General features: G+C 39.5%; 1 protein-coding gene across 1 annotated transcript in view; it reads left to right on the top strand.

Annotated features, from left to right (window-relative positions):
• Positions 1–17,316, top strand: part of AK4 (adenylate kinase 4) — a 95,452-nt gene that overhangs the window by 53,133 nt on the left and 25,003 nt on the right. The window contains exon 2 of the mRNA XM_068964275.1: positions 5,706–5,825. Within this exon, the coding sequence (XP_068820376.1) occupies positions 5,706–5,825 (120 nt within the window). The remainder of the gene's footprint in view (positions 1–5,705; positions 5,826–17,316) is intronic.

Genomic DNA, 17,316 nt, shown 5'->3' with positions numbered 1-17,316 from the left:
TGGCTCTTCTCTATTCATAGTTTGAAATGCTGAGGAAATGAGACTGAGCTGTGAAACCCTACGTGGTCATCTCACCTAGTTAGTACTGATCCCACTTTGTCTCATATCTCCCTTGAAAAAGTTCATACCTGGCAAGGTTGGGCTATATTTGACATTGGAGTAATGGTTCTGTAATAACTGTAAGGCAGATCAGATTGATTCTTGCCTGGGGACAAGACTCTATAATCTTCAATGTATTCATTCATTCATGCAACAAATTTTAATGGAGTATCTATGCATGCCAGACCATATTGTAAACACTCAGGATATGGCAGTGAGCAAAGTATTATTATTTTTTCCAATGAGCTAATTATATTCTAGTCTGGGGGGGGCAGAAAGTGAATTCACTGATACATCAGTATATAATGTGTAAAGCCTACATAGTTTTGGGAAAGAATGCACAGGAGGATAAGGGAGTAGAGGGAGATTGGGACTTTTATGTTTGTGCTTGTGCCATTTGGGTAGGGTGGGAGACCTATCTAAGGTGATACTCAGAGACCTGAATGCTGAGAGGACTTGACCTTTTGAAATTCTGGGGGAAGGAGTCTTCCTAACAGAGGGCAGAACAAATGCAGAGGTCCTGCAGTGGACACGTGCTTGTGATCTTCAGGAAAGTGCAAGCAGACTGTTGTGTTTGGACTAGGATGGGTAGTGAGGAGAGAAGTGGGAGATGGGGTCAGAGCACTTGGAGACCAAGGGGAGGACTTGGCTTATACTCTCAATGATATGGGAAGTCATAGGAGGGGCATAATGGGCTTTAAAGGGGTCACTCTGTATTTATGCACAGGAGTCACGTCACATGCTGCTGAAAAGTCAAGTAACCAAAGAACTGAGAATTGGCTGCTTAGTGAAGTGAAGTCGTTCAGTCATGCCCGACTCTTTGTGACCCCATGGATAGTAGCCTGCACCAAGCTCCTCCATCTGTGGGATTTTCAAGGCAAGAGTACTGGAGTGGGTTGCCATTTCCTTTTCCAGGGAATCTTCCCAACCCAGGGATTGAACCCAGGTCTCTCACACTGTAGACAGATGCTTTACTGTCTGAGCCACCAGGGAAGTATTCTTTAGATTGACTCATGTGCAAGAACCTAAAAGCACTCTTGTTTTGTAGCCAGTCAAGGAATGGTCTAGGTAAAGGACTCGCTTTGATCTCAGCTATGGGATCCTTTATCAGTTCTCTCCTCTTCACTATATAAAGATTTCTTAGGCTTTGGAGTTTGTCTCACTGCTTCCTTCCCTTTCTCTCCACTTTCTGATAAGCCACGAGCTCTTATTAACTACCAGGGCAGTCCAGGGCCTTCAGTGTGTGTTTCACAGTGGCACAGACTGTTCTGCAGGACTGCAACTTGTTCTAGTTTGTTCAGCAGCTAGTGTTGTGCTATATTTTGATCAGTTGTCCTGGATATGAGAGACATGTGGAAGTATAATGTTAAGATTTTCGTGTTCAGCTAGGTGTAGAGAATGGGAGAGGAACTTCCTTGGTAGTCCAGTGACTGACTCCACACTCCCAATGCAGGGAGCCCAGGTTCGAGCCCTGGTCAGGGAACTGCTGCTGCTGCTAAGTCACATCAGTTGTGTCTGACTCTGTGCGACCCCAGAGATGGCAGCCCACCAGGCTCCCCCGTCCCTGGGATTCTCCAGGCAAGAACACTGAAGTGGGTTGCTATTTCCTTCTTCAAAGCATGAAAGTGAAAAGTCAAAGTGAAGTCGCTCAGTCATGTCCGACTCTTAGCGACCCCATGGACTGCAGCCCACCAGGTTCCTCCATCCATGGGATTTTCCAGGCAAGAGTACTGGAGTGGGGTGCCATTTCCTTCTCTGGGTCAAGGAACTAGATCCCACTATTTGGCAAAGCCAAATAAATACATATTTTTTAAAACCCACAACAACAAGAGAAATCAAGAAAATCAAGACAGTTGGTGCTTAATCTTAGATGATATCTGAGGAGAGTACAGTAGTGCCCCCCTGTCTGTGGGGAATGCATTCCAGGGTCCCCAGTTGATGCCTGAAACCAAAGTACTGAAAGCTATATATACTATGTTTTTTCCCTATACATACATACCTAGGATAAAGTAATTTTGATAATGTAATGGTAATTAATAAATTAGGCATCATAGGAGATTAATAGCAATAACTAATAATAAGATATCAAACCAGTAAATCCAAAAGGAAATCAGTCCTGAATATTCGTTAGAAGCACTGATGCAGAAACTACAGCTCCAATACTTTGGCCACCTAATGTGAAGAACTGACTTGTTAGAAAAGACCCTGATGTTGGCAAAGATTGAAGGCAAGAAGAGAAGGGGACGACAATTAGATGATTGGATGGCATCACCGACTCGATGGACATGAGTTTGAGCAAGCTCCGGGAATTGGTGATGGACAGGGAGGCCTGGTGTGCTGCAGTCCATGGGATTGTAAAGAGCCGGACACGATTGGGCAACTGAACTGAACTGAATAAGACAGAACAATTATAACAACATACTCTAGTTAGGTGAATGTGACCTCTCAGATTTAGTGCTTTTTTCATCTTAACTGTGCCCTTATGCACTGTGTTCATTGCTTCTGAAGTTTGAGGTGCAGCAGCAAAACTGGAGAGTGAATTTCCTTTTTCTTCTTTACAACTGCATGGATAGGTTTGCTCTTACCATATATCTCAGCAGCCTTAACTGTATTTTTCTTTCCTTCTAAGTTGAACTTTTACCTTTTTACTTAAAAGAAGCACTGTTTATGGTTTCTCTTTGGCACATCTGAATGGCCGGCATCACTGTTCTTGCACTTTGGGTTATTATTATGTAAAATAAAGTCACTGCACAACAGTATGTACCAAGATACCTACTAAGTAACTAACAGGTGGGATACTGTAGATGAAGGGATGATTTACGTCCCAGGCAGGATGGAGCAGAATGGCAAGAGAGGTCATCGTGCTGCTCAGAACGGTGCCCAATTTAAAACTTATCAGTTGCTTATTTCTGGTATTTTCCATTTAATATTTTTCAGACCATGATTGACTTTGGATAATTGAATCCAAGGAATCTGTTGATAGGGGAGGACTCTGTTACTGATGAGGCAGGAAGCATCCAAGACAAGAACAGAGTGGGAGGGTAATGTGATTTTGGACAGGATAAGTTTGAGGTGTCAGCGGAGGTACATTTTGAGCCATTTAGAAGATAATCAGAGGTCTTAGAGGTATCATTTTGGACACTGTTCACTAAATTACTGAATTCAAATGTGCCACAGTACCATAACTCTTCCATCTGTAGGGACCTGAAACGTGAATTAAGCCCAATCCAGTTTGCAAAATCCCTCTATAATATCCTTTCTCTGAGTCTCCATTCGAATATTTCCTCAAGCAACTCTTCCTGTCCATTTGCAATTCCCACTAGTACTAATTCTAAGCCCTGGGGGATTAAGTAAGATAATGCCTTTTCCATCTGTCCAGAATCAGGTTTGGGTCAGTTGTTATCATGTCCTCTGGGTCTTCTCTTTTCTGTACAAGACCATTCCTCCTCATTAACCGTTTCCTCATGGGATGTTTCAAACCAGGTCATATCTTGGTCTCTCACCTCGGAAGATGTATATTTGTTGTTTGCATGTACCTTGAAGTTTGGTGGATGAGACTGAGAACAGGACTCGGGGGCTGGCCTGACCATCACAGAGTAAGCTTCTCAGTTGCTCTGAGTGTTCTGTCTGACAGTGATTTTTCAGATGTACATGTTTCTTACAGGTATTACCCAAGAAAACTGAAAGCATAAATTCACACAGAAACTTGTACATGAGTGTATATTGCAGCATTATTCAAAATAGCCCCAAAGTGAGAACAACCCCAGTGCCTGATAACTGTATGTATAAACAACATGTGCTATGTCCACACAAAATAATTATAATATTCAGGCTTGATAATGGTACAACATGGATGATCCTTGAAAACATGCTAAGGAACCAGACACAAAAAACTACATCGTGTACATAAATGTGAAATGTGCAGTATAGGCAAACTATAAAGACCAAAAGTAGATTAGTAGTTGCCAGTACCTAGGGGGAGGAGGGGATGGGAGAGTGACTGCTAGTAGGTATGGAGTTTCTTCCTGGGGTAATAGAAATGTTCTGAAATTAGGTAGTGGTGATGCTTGCACAACGTGGAGAAGGTATTAAAAGCCACTCAATTGCACACTTTAAAATGGTGAATGTTACGGTGTATGATTTGTAATGTTATGATATGTGACTTGTAATGTTATGATGTGTGACTTGTATCTCAGTAAAGCTGTCCTAAAAAAACATACAAGTTTTACCTCCTCTCTAAAGGTGAGGATCTTATGAAGAATCAATGAAATAACACAAATAAAATGTTTAAAGCATAGCACCTGCTAGTTTGTATTCCCAGTTAAAGAGTCTTATTGTTGCTCTCAGGTAAAGTCATACTGCTTAAATATTGGTAAGCTACAACTTTCAGTCACTGCTACATTTGTAGAGTATTACCTGTTAAGTAGTATGCGGTCAATAAATCCTTATTGAATGAATGTGTTTTGTTCACATTCATACTTAGCCACGCATTTGTTCTTTTTCTTGCAGTGCATTTCTGAATCCATATCTCTGGGCCTAACATTGGGCTTTTTGCCCAGTGGTAGTCATCGAGTGATAGGGAACTCTTCACAGCCCACGTTTCAGTGTGGAAGGTGAAGCTGGGAGTATAGATTCAGTCTGTGAAAGGAAGGTCTCTACCTTATTAAATTCAAGCAGAAGGTGGGGGCAAATGGTTTTTAACCTTTTTTCGGCCAGTAATAAAATTCTGCTCTGTGTTTTTATAAGAACTTAATTGGCCTGTCAAGAATGTGTTTCTAATGGTTCATGATCAGATTGCAAGAGAGCTGAGGACTTCATCTGGATTAAAAAAAAATCAGTTCCTAGAAATTTAACAGATGTTCTCTTGAACCCAACTGACAATTTCCATGTATAACAAATTGTTATTTTAAATTATGATAGGAGCATTTTTTTCTTTGAAAAAAAATTGAAATTCACGTCTTTTCACGAACTTGGCATTCCACTAAAAATACTTGAGTTGCTTCTACAACTGCGTCAGCAAGGTGCCATCTGCTTAACTAAGGCTCATGAAAAGAAAGAAACCCATTGTTGTTTGTATCATCCAGCCCTTTTTCTAGAAGAGCAGTGGAAATTTTTGAGGTTTCTGAGGAATGGTTGAGTCTCTCAGCTTCCTTTAGTCTTCCCTGTACCGTGAACTGTGAGGTCGATCCTTTTTCCTTGTTACCGGAAACTGGTGGGAGGCTTGGGTCCAGAGTGTGGCTCACTGCTAGCAACCAGACTGGACTTTACTCCTCTCCTGGCCTTTATTGTGTGCCACTCTCCTTCTAGACTCCAGCTTTATTTCCTACTCTGATTTTCCCTTTGCCCTAATTTATATTTCCTTTCATTTTTATTTCTGTCTGTGTGTGTCTTCAAGAGATGCTCTTCTAATTCTTTGGCAGACAACTGGGAGACAGGGTCGCCATTATTGAAGCCAATTTTAAAAATATGACTCTTTAAAAACCTTTCCCCCCAGGACATCAGGCAGGAATGGAAAATAAAGCAAAACTGTCAGGAGAGAGTTGGTAAGCATTTTTTTTTCCCCCAGAAGCTTTCTTGAGTGTCTCTTTTTCCTGTCTTTTTAATAGAAGTTGGTGATATGGCAAAGCAATACATAGAGAAAGGCCTTTTGGTTCCCGATCATGTGATCACACGCCTCATGCTGTTGGAGTTGGAGAACAGGCGCGGCGAGCACTGGCTACTCGATGGTGAGTTGAACCTGGGGGTCCACCGGGCTTCTGCTAGTAGTGGGTCATGATTCCTTGAACACTTCCATAATTTCTTACAGATTGCAAAGTGCCTTTTTTCCCCAGTCATTTCTTTAGACAGATTCCAATCTGGCAACATAATTAAAAAACCCATGTGGGTGAAGCCTTTTAATTCCTTTGTCTGCATACTACCATCCCTAAAGCCATCAACTTGAAGCAAACCTTAATTGAATTCCCAGTATTGTTCCAGTTTTGATGGTGCTTTTTGTTTCCATGACTAGGTCATCATAAGTATGACTCATCTTAAATCAGAGTTTCTTTCATTCAAAATAAGCCACATAAGTTAAAAGCATCTGTTATCATTTTTTGCCTGTCAGGTTTAAAAAAGAGAGAAAATCTGAAAATATTTTATTATTGAGGGTGTAAGAAATAAGTATTCTTGAGAATAAAATGGGTAACCTTTGGAGGGCAATTTAGTAGTCTTTAGCAATTCCCTGCTTCATTTCTTGCCTAAAAATATATATTCAAGGATGTTTATTTTCAGCAGTCTTTGTAAGACACTAGTTGTTGTTCAGTCTCTCTACTCTTTGTAACCCTATGGACTGTAGCACGCCAGGCTTCCTGGTCCTTAACCATCTCTCGGAGTTTGCTCAAACTCATGTCCATTGAGTTCGTGATGCCATCCAACCATCTCGTCCTCCGTCATCCCCTTCTCCTCCTGCCTTCAATCTTTCCCAATATGAGGGTCTTTTCTAATGAGCCAGCTCTTCGATCAGGTGACCAAAAGTATTGGAGCTTCAGCATCAGTCCTTCCAATGAATATAAAGGGTTGATTTCCTTTAAGATTAAGTGTTTTGATCTTGCTGTCCAAGGGACTCTCAAGAGTCTTCTCCAGCACAGCACAGTTCAAAAGCATCAATTCTACTGTGCTCGGCCTTTTTTATGGTCCAACTGTCACATCCATACATGACTATTGACAAAGCAATTGCTTTGACCTTTGTTACAAGACACTGGTAACAACCTAAATATTTATCTTGTGCTCAGTTCCTCAGTCAGAGCACATCCAGCTCTGCAGCCCCATGGACTGTAGCCCACCAGGCTCCTTTGTATGGAATTTCTCAGGCAAGAATACTGGAGTAGGTTGCCATTTCCTTCTCCATGGGATCTTTCTGACCCAGGGATTGAACCCAAGTCTCTTGTATCTCCTGTATTGGCAGGCGGATTCTTTACCACTAGTGCCACCTGGGAAGCCAAGTATCTTATCATAGGGTTGCTTTAAATTTTAGTATGCCTATTAAATATCTATATCTATGTATTGATATAGATAGTGCTCTAAGATAAACTGCCAAGTGAAAAAAACTAGTTGCAATATAGTATATATCATATACTATTATCTCTGTAAAAATGAAGGGATGGTATACTATTACTGTATGTACTTATACACACATATATAATCTGTCTTAGGAAGGATATAAAAAACTAATAACAGTGGTTGGCTCTGGATAAGGATTAGGGTTGGGAGAGAGATTTACCTTTCATTGTATACACCTTTGCAACTGTTTGATTTTTAATATCTAAATAATACATAAGCCTAATTTTTCAAAAAAACTCAGGCAAATATCATATGATATCATATGGACTCTTAAAAAAATCAGCCTTATTTATAAAACAGAAATAGATCCACAGACATAGAAAACAAACTTATGGTTACCTAAGGGGCTAACAGTTGAGAGGAGATAAAGTAGGAGTTTAAGATTAACATATACACTTTCAGTTCAGTTCACTTCAGTCACTCAGTCATGTCCGACTCTTTGCGACCCCATCAATCGCAGCACGCCAGGCCTCCCTGTCCATCACCAACTCCCAGAGTTCACTCATACTCGCATCCATCAAGTCAGTGATGCCATCCAGCTATCTCATCCTCTGTTGTCCCTTTCTCCTCCTGCCCCCAATCCCTCCCAGCATCAGAGTCTTTTCCAATGAGTCAACTCTTCGCATGAGGTGGCCAAAGTACTGGAGTTTCAGCTTTAGCATCATTCCTTCCAGAGAAATCCCAGGGTTGATCTCCTTCAGAATGGACTAGTTGGATCTCCTTGCAGTCCAAGGGACTCTCAAGAGTCTTCTCCAACACCACAGTTCAAAAGCATCAATTCTTCGGCGCTCAGCCTTCTTCACAGTCCAACTCTCACATCCATACATGACCACAGGAAAAACCATAGCCTTGACTAGACGGACCTTAGTCGGCAAGGTAATGTCTCTGCTTTTGAATATGCTATCTAGGTTGGCCATAACTTTTCTTCCAAGGAGCAAGCGTCTTTTAATTTCATGGCTGCAGTCACCATCTGCAGTGATTTTGGAGCCCAAAAAAAAAAATGTCTGACACTGTTTCCACTGTTTCCCCATCTATTTCCCATGGAGTGATGGGACCGGATACCATGATCTTCGTTTTCTGAATGTTGAGCTTTAAGCCAACTTTTTCACATTATTATATATAAAATGGGCTTCCCAGGTGACTCAGTGTTAAAAAATCCACCTGCCAATACAGCAAATGCAGGAGACATAGGTTTGATCCCTGGATCAGGAAGCTCCTCTGAAGTAGGAAGGAAATGGCAACGCACTCTAATATTCTTGCCTGGAAAATTCCATGGACAGAGGAGCCTGGTGGGTTATAATCCATGGGGTCGCAAAGACTTGGAGGTGACTGAGCATATATATTACTATATATAAAATAGGTAAACAACATAGACGTACTGTTTAGCATTGGGAACTATATTCAATATATTATACCTATAATGGAAAAGTGGAGAAGGCAATGGCACCTAACTCCAGTACTCTTGCCTGGAAAATCTCATGGATGGAGGAGCCTGGTAGGCTGCAGTCCATGGGGTCGCGAAGAGTCGGACACAACCGAGCGACTTCACTTTCACTTTTCACTTTCATGCATTGGAGAAGGAAATGGCAACCCACTCCAGTGTTCTTGCCTGGAGAATCCCAGGCATGGCTGAGCCTGATGGGCTGTTGCCTATGGGGTCGCACAGAGTTGGACACAACTGAAGCGACTTAGCAGCAGCAGCATAATGGAAAAGAATGTGAAAAATAATATATATATATTCAATTATGTATATATATAACTGATTCACTTTACTGTATACTTGAAACAGCATTGTAAATTAACTATACTTCAATTTTATAACAATGGTTTGAAAAAAAACAGCTCAGTGGTTCCTATGATATGTTACCTAGGAAAATGCATACAGATGCTCATACATGAACTACTACAGTTTTGTACTTCAGGAAGCTGGAATTAAGAATCATCTACTTTAAGTAGATGATTCTTTAAGCCCAGTATAAATCTTTTGATTTATTAATTGAAAAAAAAATGGACTGTGTGGACTATTTGTCTTACTCTTAAATAGCAAGATTCCTCGGCAGTGAAAATAGAAACTTGATGAATATATTGCTTTCTAGGAATGAAAGGATAGTGAGATTTATATATAAGAAACTTCTTTCCATTGCAGAGTAGTTTTCCTTTAGTTCACTCAGTGTACTCTTTCCTGTCTTACTTTGGAGAACCAAAGCCTCAGCAAGTTGTGATAATGTGAACTTTAATGTTTGTTAGCCAAAGAGAAGCCAGAGTGAATTGTCCTACATTTTAACTATCAGATTGCCTATTTCTCCTAAAGTCTGGAGCTGTGAATCTCCCAAATGACTAATATGTTGTAGAGTAGTTATTCTGTATCAGTGTTTCTCAAAGTGTGTAGTGTTAGTAGTGGATTGATGAGAAAACAGACTGTAGTTTAGAAAATGTTAGTTTAAATATTAAAGATTGCTTGAATTTATTGAGTACTCACTGTGTGCCAAGTAGTGATCTGAGCTTTAGATATTTATTATCTCATTCAGTCCCTACAGTGATCATATGAAGGTAGAGATTGTGATTTCCATTTAATAGATGAGAAAATGGAGGCAAAGTAGGGTTCACTTACCTATTCAAAGTTAGTAAATCCAGATTAACCAACTTCTTAGGACTTTAATGCACCTTTACTATGATGATAGTGTGATTTAACTCTTCATAGAAAGTGATATCATGAGGCATTTTCTGAATTTATTTAACCCTAGAATCTCCTACCCCATGGAGAACCTGTGTGTTTGGTTCTATGGACCATTCTTTGTGAACTCTACTGTTGAACATCTATTCTTCAGTGTGTAGGTGTTCTGAAAAGTTGACTATAGCATAGATCATATCTTTCTAGAATGCCTTCCATTAAAAATATTGGGAACTGCAGGGGGCTGCAGGGAACCAACAGACTGAACTGAAAACTTCTGTCAAGAGAGAGGCTATAATGGTCTGTGGAAAGTATATGTTTATTTATTAGTAATGAATAAAGCTCCTACTGTGAGTCAGGAACTATTAGGTGCTGTTGATAAAATGACAAGACACTTTCTCTATTAAGGGGACTTATATTACAGTAGGGGAGTCAGGTGTGTAAAACATTATGACAGTGTAATGAAATCAATACCCATGTGGGTACACTGAGGACCCAAAGGAGAAAATTATCTCTTCTCATGGTAGAAAGTGGGATTGGCTACTTTATGGTAAAAGAGATGAATAGAGTGAGGTCCTGCAGGTTGATGAATGGGGTTGGAAGGAGAATTTTTTCATCAAAGGGGTAATGTGAACTAAGTAAGAGAGGAGTGACAGCCTAGTGTTTTCCTGTGCCTGCAGACAGAGGCAGAGGAAATCCTGGGGTGATAGACTTTGATTCTATACAGAGATGGTGGAACTGGAAATTGGTGATACGGACCACTGAAGATGTGCGTGTGTTCTCAGTCACTTCAGTCGTGTCTGACTCTTTGTGATCCTATGGACTGTAGCCCACCAGGCTCCTCTGTCCATGGGATTCTCCAGGCATGAATACTGGAGTGGGTTGCCATGACCTCCTCCAAAGGATCTTCCCAATCCAGGCATTGAACTTACTTCTCTTGCATCTCCTGCATTGGCAGATGGGTTCTTTACCACTAGTGCCACCTGGGAAGCTCACTGAAGACTTAAGGGGAATAGCATGATCAAATCTGTTGGTGTTTCAGAAAGACTATTCTGTTAGCAGCAGAGCAATTAGGTGCTGGGTTAGGGGAGGAGGTGGTGACCTGAAGCTGGGGAAGAGATTGTTAGCACAATTGGACCAAGAGATGTTGAAGGCCTGAATTTAAGCATCAACAGTGATGTGGCCAGGAGGCACCATTCCTGAAAGTTTGCCTTGATGAGGAAAAAAAATTGACAGGAGTGTTGACTGATGTTAGGCACTATAGACCTGGGGTTCTCTATGATTGCCTTCCTAGCTTTTGGAGTTTCTTGGCTATCAGTACCTTACCTATACTTCTCCAGTTTTGTTAATTTCTCCAGACTCTTAATATTTAAGTCACAAAAATTAACCCCCGACTCCTTCTTTCTTATGTTGGTATTTTCCATGACTGATAACTTGAACTTTGCTACCATCTAACAGTAATTTATATTTCTCTAGTTTAGATTCTTTAATCATTAAGTTTTCTCACCTTATAAAATGAACTTGTATAGTTTTAAGTAAACTTAACTGTTAAAAAAGGATCATGTGTCTTAAACTCCTTTGGGAAGGTGGTTAGTATAATCACCACTAATCCCAGTAGTACCAGTGCTTTTAATCCCAGCTCTGCCATTTACAATGTCAGTGACCTTGGACAAAGTACCTTATTAGCTTTCTGCATTTTATTCCTCATGGAAAACAGGGATTACAGAAAGGATGAAGTAAGTGAATATATGTAAAGGGCTTAGAAGACTTCTTGCCATTATAGAAAGTACTATATGAGATTTTGTGATTTGTTGTACATGAGGTGCAGGTCAGGAAATTTTTTTTTTTTTTTTTTGGTGATTATGTGAAGCATTAAGTTCAAAAATAGTTTAAAACATCTTCAGCTACATGAAGTTAAAAATTCAGTTTCAGTTGTGAAATGTTTTATGTATGTTTTCACTGCTTTGCTTTTGCCATAACTTTTCCTCTCAGTGAATGAATAAGTGAAATTCTTTTATATCATAGGCCTGCTTTTAGTAAAGGACGTCAGTCTCCTCACTGATTTAGTTTATAGCTTTCTCCTTGAAAACCCATCTGGTCACGGTTTTGGTTGTGATTTTCCTTTAAAGCTCTGGAAGAAATCCTTTTGGCAACGTGGGGACCATTAGGAATGCTAAGTTCTATGTTCAGCTTGAAACCCCTTATGTTCCAGGGCATGTGCTCTGCGGAGGACGTGCCGGTTGAGTGTGCTAAAGGTGATTGAATGTGGAAAGGTCAGGAGAAGAATTTTGGATGACAGATGACTCATCATCTTGGTCCATATGGCAGTGGAGAGGCATCCTGCAAATGGTGGGTGGAAAACGAGCAGTGTGGATGCATGCCAAGGAAACACCAGGGGTGGCTGTGAATGGGCTTGCTGAGTGCTCTGTGTCTTGGTCAGCCATGTACTTGCTAAAAACAGTCCAGTACCGCCTTGTCTTCGCCGTATGCTTTTTAGTTGGATGAGAAATACTCTTTTTTGTATTAATATGTGTATACAGATGTGGCTTTCCCCCTCTTTCTTTAATTTCCTTAGACGTTCCATGAGTGAGAGCGGTTTTATAAAAATAATTTTTATATTTTCTAAAATATTCAGCCAGTGGAATGTCACGTATGTCTTCTAATTTTGCTATGAAACTCTGGTTTTGTTTTTTGTTTTTTTCTTTAAGATGTTTACTGCTTACTAGGTGATATTAAGGTGAAATAGCAACTAAGGCACAGTAACCAACTCTTACAAATAACCAGCTCAAATACAAATTCTTCATTTAAAAAGAAAAAAAGCTGGCTGTGAGATAGGGCCTGTTGGGAGGTGTGTTAGGTAATAGATTTCTTTCCCCCTATTTCTAAGCATGGCTGCCAAAACCTGTACATTTAAACAGTAACATGCTCTTAGGCTCAGTCCTAATTTATCTCAAGTTGTAACAGAATTGTCTGCCAGATGACTTTATGTGTAGGTATTGAAATATTTTGTATTTGCTGTCAAAGTTTGGTTTCATGGGAAAAAATCTTAAATTTTGGAACTATAAGTGGAATATAATTTAAACCTTTTTATTGGAGATAAAGATACCTTTACAAGGAGAGTCATCGTTCAGTCATGTTCCGTTTGTATATGCCATTTGATTTTGTTCTGAGCGCTAATGGGTGCTCTCTGTGGGTAATTCTGGGAATTTTTTTTTAAGCAGAAGTCAGAGCCACTTGAATGTGTGCAGTGTTTGTATGTGTTTGCTCTGACCTTATCCCAACTTTGTATTTTTCTTTCTGAATCAGACCTTTGAAGGGTGTGACATCCCACTGGGCAACATATGCCTACAGAGAAAAAGCCAACAATCACATATCTTCTGAATCACATCTTTTAAGAAAATGCCAAGGGCAATTTTTTTTGTTGTTGCCCTTGGGAATGTAGGGTATGTCAAAAATAAAATTTGTGGTACATTTTTTGGAAGGTCACTGAGGACATTCTCTGTGAAGAAAAAAGAATCAGGCTTTCTCCTTGTATGTGTATGAGTTGCATGTATTCAAGAGGGTAATACCCATTTACCTTCAGATGTTTAGTCCTTGGGCTTCCCTGATAGCTCTCTTGGTAAAGAATCCACCTGCAATGCAGGAGACCCTGGTTCAATTCCTGGGTTGGGAAGATCTCCTGCAGAAGGGATAGGCGACCCACTCTGGTATTCTGGCCTGGAGAATTCCGTGGACTGTATAGTCCATGGAGTCGCAAAGAACCTCTTTGTATCTTCGATCACTATTAAGGCAGTATGTAGACTCTCCTAACCTTGAACAGAAGGTGTGAAGCAATTGGAGTGACTGCTGAAGAGTGGAGAGTCACAGACTTGAAGGAACTCTGCTGGGCATGGTGGTAGTTCTCAGGCCTGCCAAGCATGGATTGAACAGTCATAATCTCTGGCATCTCACCAGGCTCATCCTTCTTGACATACTCATGTGTATAGGAATGAATATGAAAATGAAAAAGATACATGTATATGTACAGAAATCAATATAGTTGTTAGACATTAGCATTTCAATAATAAACTGGAATAATAAACAATGTTAATATAGTAGACAATCCTGACTTTGTTTATTCCATTTGTGTTTTCAGGGAATGACTAGATTTTAACATGGAAGCATTAAGGACCATATGGAAAACAAACATTTGAACACATCCTAGAAAAACTTGGTTCAGAGATCAAGAAACAAATTGAGTATGCATTATTTGTGTATCGCATCAATCCATCTGAGGAGGGAAGAGCATTAGTTCCTGACCTTACAGTCCAGGAGGAGCAAATGCTACTTAAATAATCATAGTGTAGGACCTTGAGAACACCACTGAACTGGGTAGGAGGGGAGAGCTAGCACAGAGGAGAAAGTGACTGGCCCTCCTGAGGCCGAGGGAGGCCTCCAGGAGGAGGGGACACAACATTTTGAAATTGGGATTAAAGCACAATCTAGACAGAGAAGATCATGCACAAAAGGTATAGAAGTGTGAAACAACATGTGTGTTCTGAAAGCTACAAGTAGTTGGATAATTTGAGAGCCAAAAATTATGAGCAGATGAGGCTATAAAAGTGGGTGGGGGCAAAAGTTAAACACTTCTTGACAGGCAAAACAAGGACTTGAATAAGTGTTGAAGTTAATATTAAAAATGAGTTGGAAGGAAGTTAAAAATAAAAATTTAAAACTGAGTTTGGAAGAGTGAATAATTTATTTTTAACTTTCCTTCCAACTAACATTTAAAAATTAGCTAAATTAAACAATTTTTAGAGGGAGAGTGGGGGGGAGGTTCAAAAGGGAGGTTCAATATATATATATAATATATATTTATAGCTGATTCGCATTGTTGTACAGCAGAAAACAACACAACATCGTAAAGCAGTTGTTGGTTCGACTTCCATCGACCTCTGCAGGCCAGGCCTCCCTGTCCCTCACCATCTCCTAGAGTTTGCCCAAGTTCATGTCCATTGAGTAGGTAATGCTCTCCAACCATCTCATCCTCTGCTGCCCTCTTCTCCTTTTGTCTTCAGTCTTTCCTAGCATCAGGGTCTTTTCCAGTGAGTCCGCTCTTCACTTCAGGTGGCCAAGGTATTGGAGCTTCAGCTTCAGCATCAATCCTTCCAATGAATATTAAGGATTGATTTCCTTTAGGATTGATGGATTTGATCTTCTTGCTGTCCAAGGGGCTCTCAAGAGTCTTCTCCAGGACCACAATTTGAAAGCAATTATCCTCCAATTAAAAATTTTTTAAAAGTTCAGACATACTTTAACATTAAGGCATGGTTTCTCTGTATTTGTGCCTTTCTTCTCTTACACTTTCAGATGTGTTATCTTATTTGTTTATGCTACTTACTTAAAAGTCTATAAAGTAAGGCTAATTTTCGATGTTAGGGGAGCTTGCTTCACTAACTTATGAACTAGGCATCTTGGGAATTTGGTGAACTAAGACAATTCATTGCAAAACTCCATCCAAAGCATATGATTTATAATTTATAGTTTGCTGCTGCTGCTGCTAAGTTGCGTCAATCGTGTCTGACTCTGTGCGACCCCATAGATGGCAGCCCAACAGGCTCCTCTGTCCCTGGGATTCTCCAGGCAAGAATACTGGAGTGGGTTCTGTCCCTGGGATTCTCCAGGCAAGAATACTGGAGTGGGTTGCCATTTCCTTCTCCAAAGCATGAAAGTGAAAAGTGAAAGTGAAGTCACTCAGTTGTGTCCGACTCTTAGCGACCCCATGGACCGCAGCCTACCAGGCTCCTCCATCCATGGGATTCTCCAGGCAAGAGTACTGGAGTGGGTTGCCATTGCCTTCTCCGTATAGTTCACTAGTTTAATTAATAATAAAACAATTATTGTACACTTACTGTGAACATGTAAGAAGAGAATCAGGTCTGAATAAATAGTTTGTAGTCTTCAGTAAGCAAAATTACCTTTCCTGGATTCTTTTTTCTCATCTGTACAATAGGAGTATGTATGGCATAGGTTTGCAAGGACTGACTAGCAAATGTAAAACTTGTAGTAGAGTTCTGGAACATAGTAGGTGGTCAAGTGGTAGATATGTGTTCTTATTTTCAGTGGAAAGATAGTTTAAGTGATTATTATTAATGTAAATATACACAGGCAAACACTGATATAGATGTTAGAACTTAAGTGTTGAGAAAATTAATGAAAATATTGTCATTCTATTAAGGATCAGCATATTTACCCCTCATTAAGTACACCTGGGGAAAGCCTAAGTAAATAAAATCACTCATCTTCCATTAAACCTTATCTAGTAATCTAAAACGAAATAGTATAAAAAGCTGTTTATTTTCCTATTACTAACAAGAAAACTCAGATTTTGGAAAGATGAATAAGTTGATTAGGGTTAAAAATAGAAAGTGGTATTGAGAAAAGCAGACAGTTTATTTTATTATTTTTTCTCAGGGCTGCACTGTGAATCTTGCAGGATCTTAGTTCCCTAAACAGGCCCTCGGTAGTGAAAGCACCAAGTCCCAACTACTGGACCAACAGGGAATTCCCATAGATGATTTAATTTTACTTTTTTCATATTGTTCTTGTAGAAATTATTCATGACCACCATAAAACATTCAGGCCATATGAAAAAACGGAAAGTAAAAGCAACAAATTTTGCCTGAAATCCCATTAGCCAGAAATAACAAGGGTTAGCAGTTGCACACCACCATTTTAGACACCTCTCCATGCACATAATGCAGGTAAAACTCTGTAAGAATAACATCATACTTTAAATACTTAAAAAAAAAAAAGGCTTTCAATTTTACTCAGATTTAACTATAGCAAAAGCTAAAGTGAACCCTAAGGAATTAATACTGAATTTCATATAAAAACCTTCTTCATCACAAGGGATATTAATTCCCATGGAAGCCTCTTAAGATTATGAAAAGATGGGATTGACATATTTGTGTTTTTTTCAATCTCACGTTTCAAATTTAAACAATATGCTTACATTTTCTCTCGTCTCCTCTCCCTTTCCTCCCAATTTTCTTAGCATTTAATGTGAAAATTTATTATAAACTTCTCTAACTTGTCATTTTACAGTCTTACAGTTAAGAAATTTTAATGAATTCTGTGCACTCATTTTTCCCCCCATACCACTCCTCTGTTTATTTTATTTTGATTAATCTTAGTTATATCACTGAATATACTAGAAACTATTGAATTATACACTTTAAACAAGTGACTTGTATATAAATAAAACTGAACTACTTAAAAGAATTTTTATTGGAGTATATAGTTGATTTAAGATGTTTCTGCCATGCAGCAAAGTGAATCAGTTATAAATATACATCTGTCTACTCTTTTGAAAATTCTTTTCCCACATAGGTCATTACAGAGTATGAGTAGAGTCCCTGTGCTATACAGTAGGTCATTATTAGTTATCCATTTTATATACAGTAGTG

This window comes from Capricornis sumatraensis, chromosome 2, assembly GCF_032405125.1.
Source record: "Capricornis sumatraensis isolate serow.1 chromosome 2, serow.2, whole genome shotgun sequence".
Taxonomy (NCBI): domain Eukaryota; kingdom Metazoa; phylum Chordata; class Mammalia; order Artiodactyla; family Bovidae; genus Capricornis; species Capricornis sumatraensis.
Note: the sequence above shows the minus strand (reverse complement) of the source record. Positions and strands in the feature narration are given on the sequence as shown.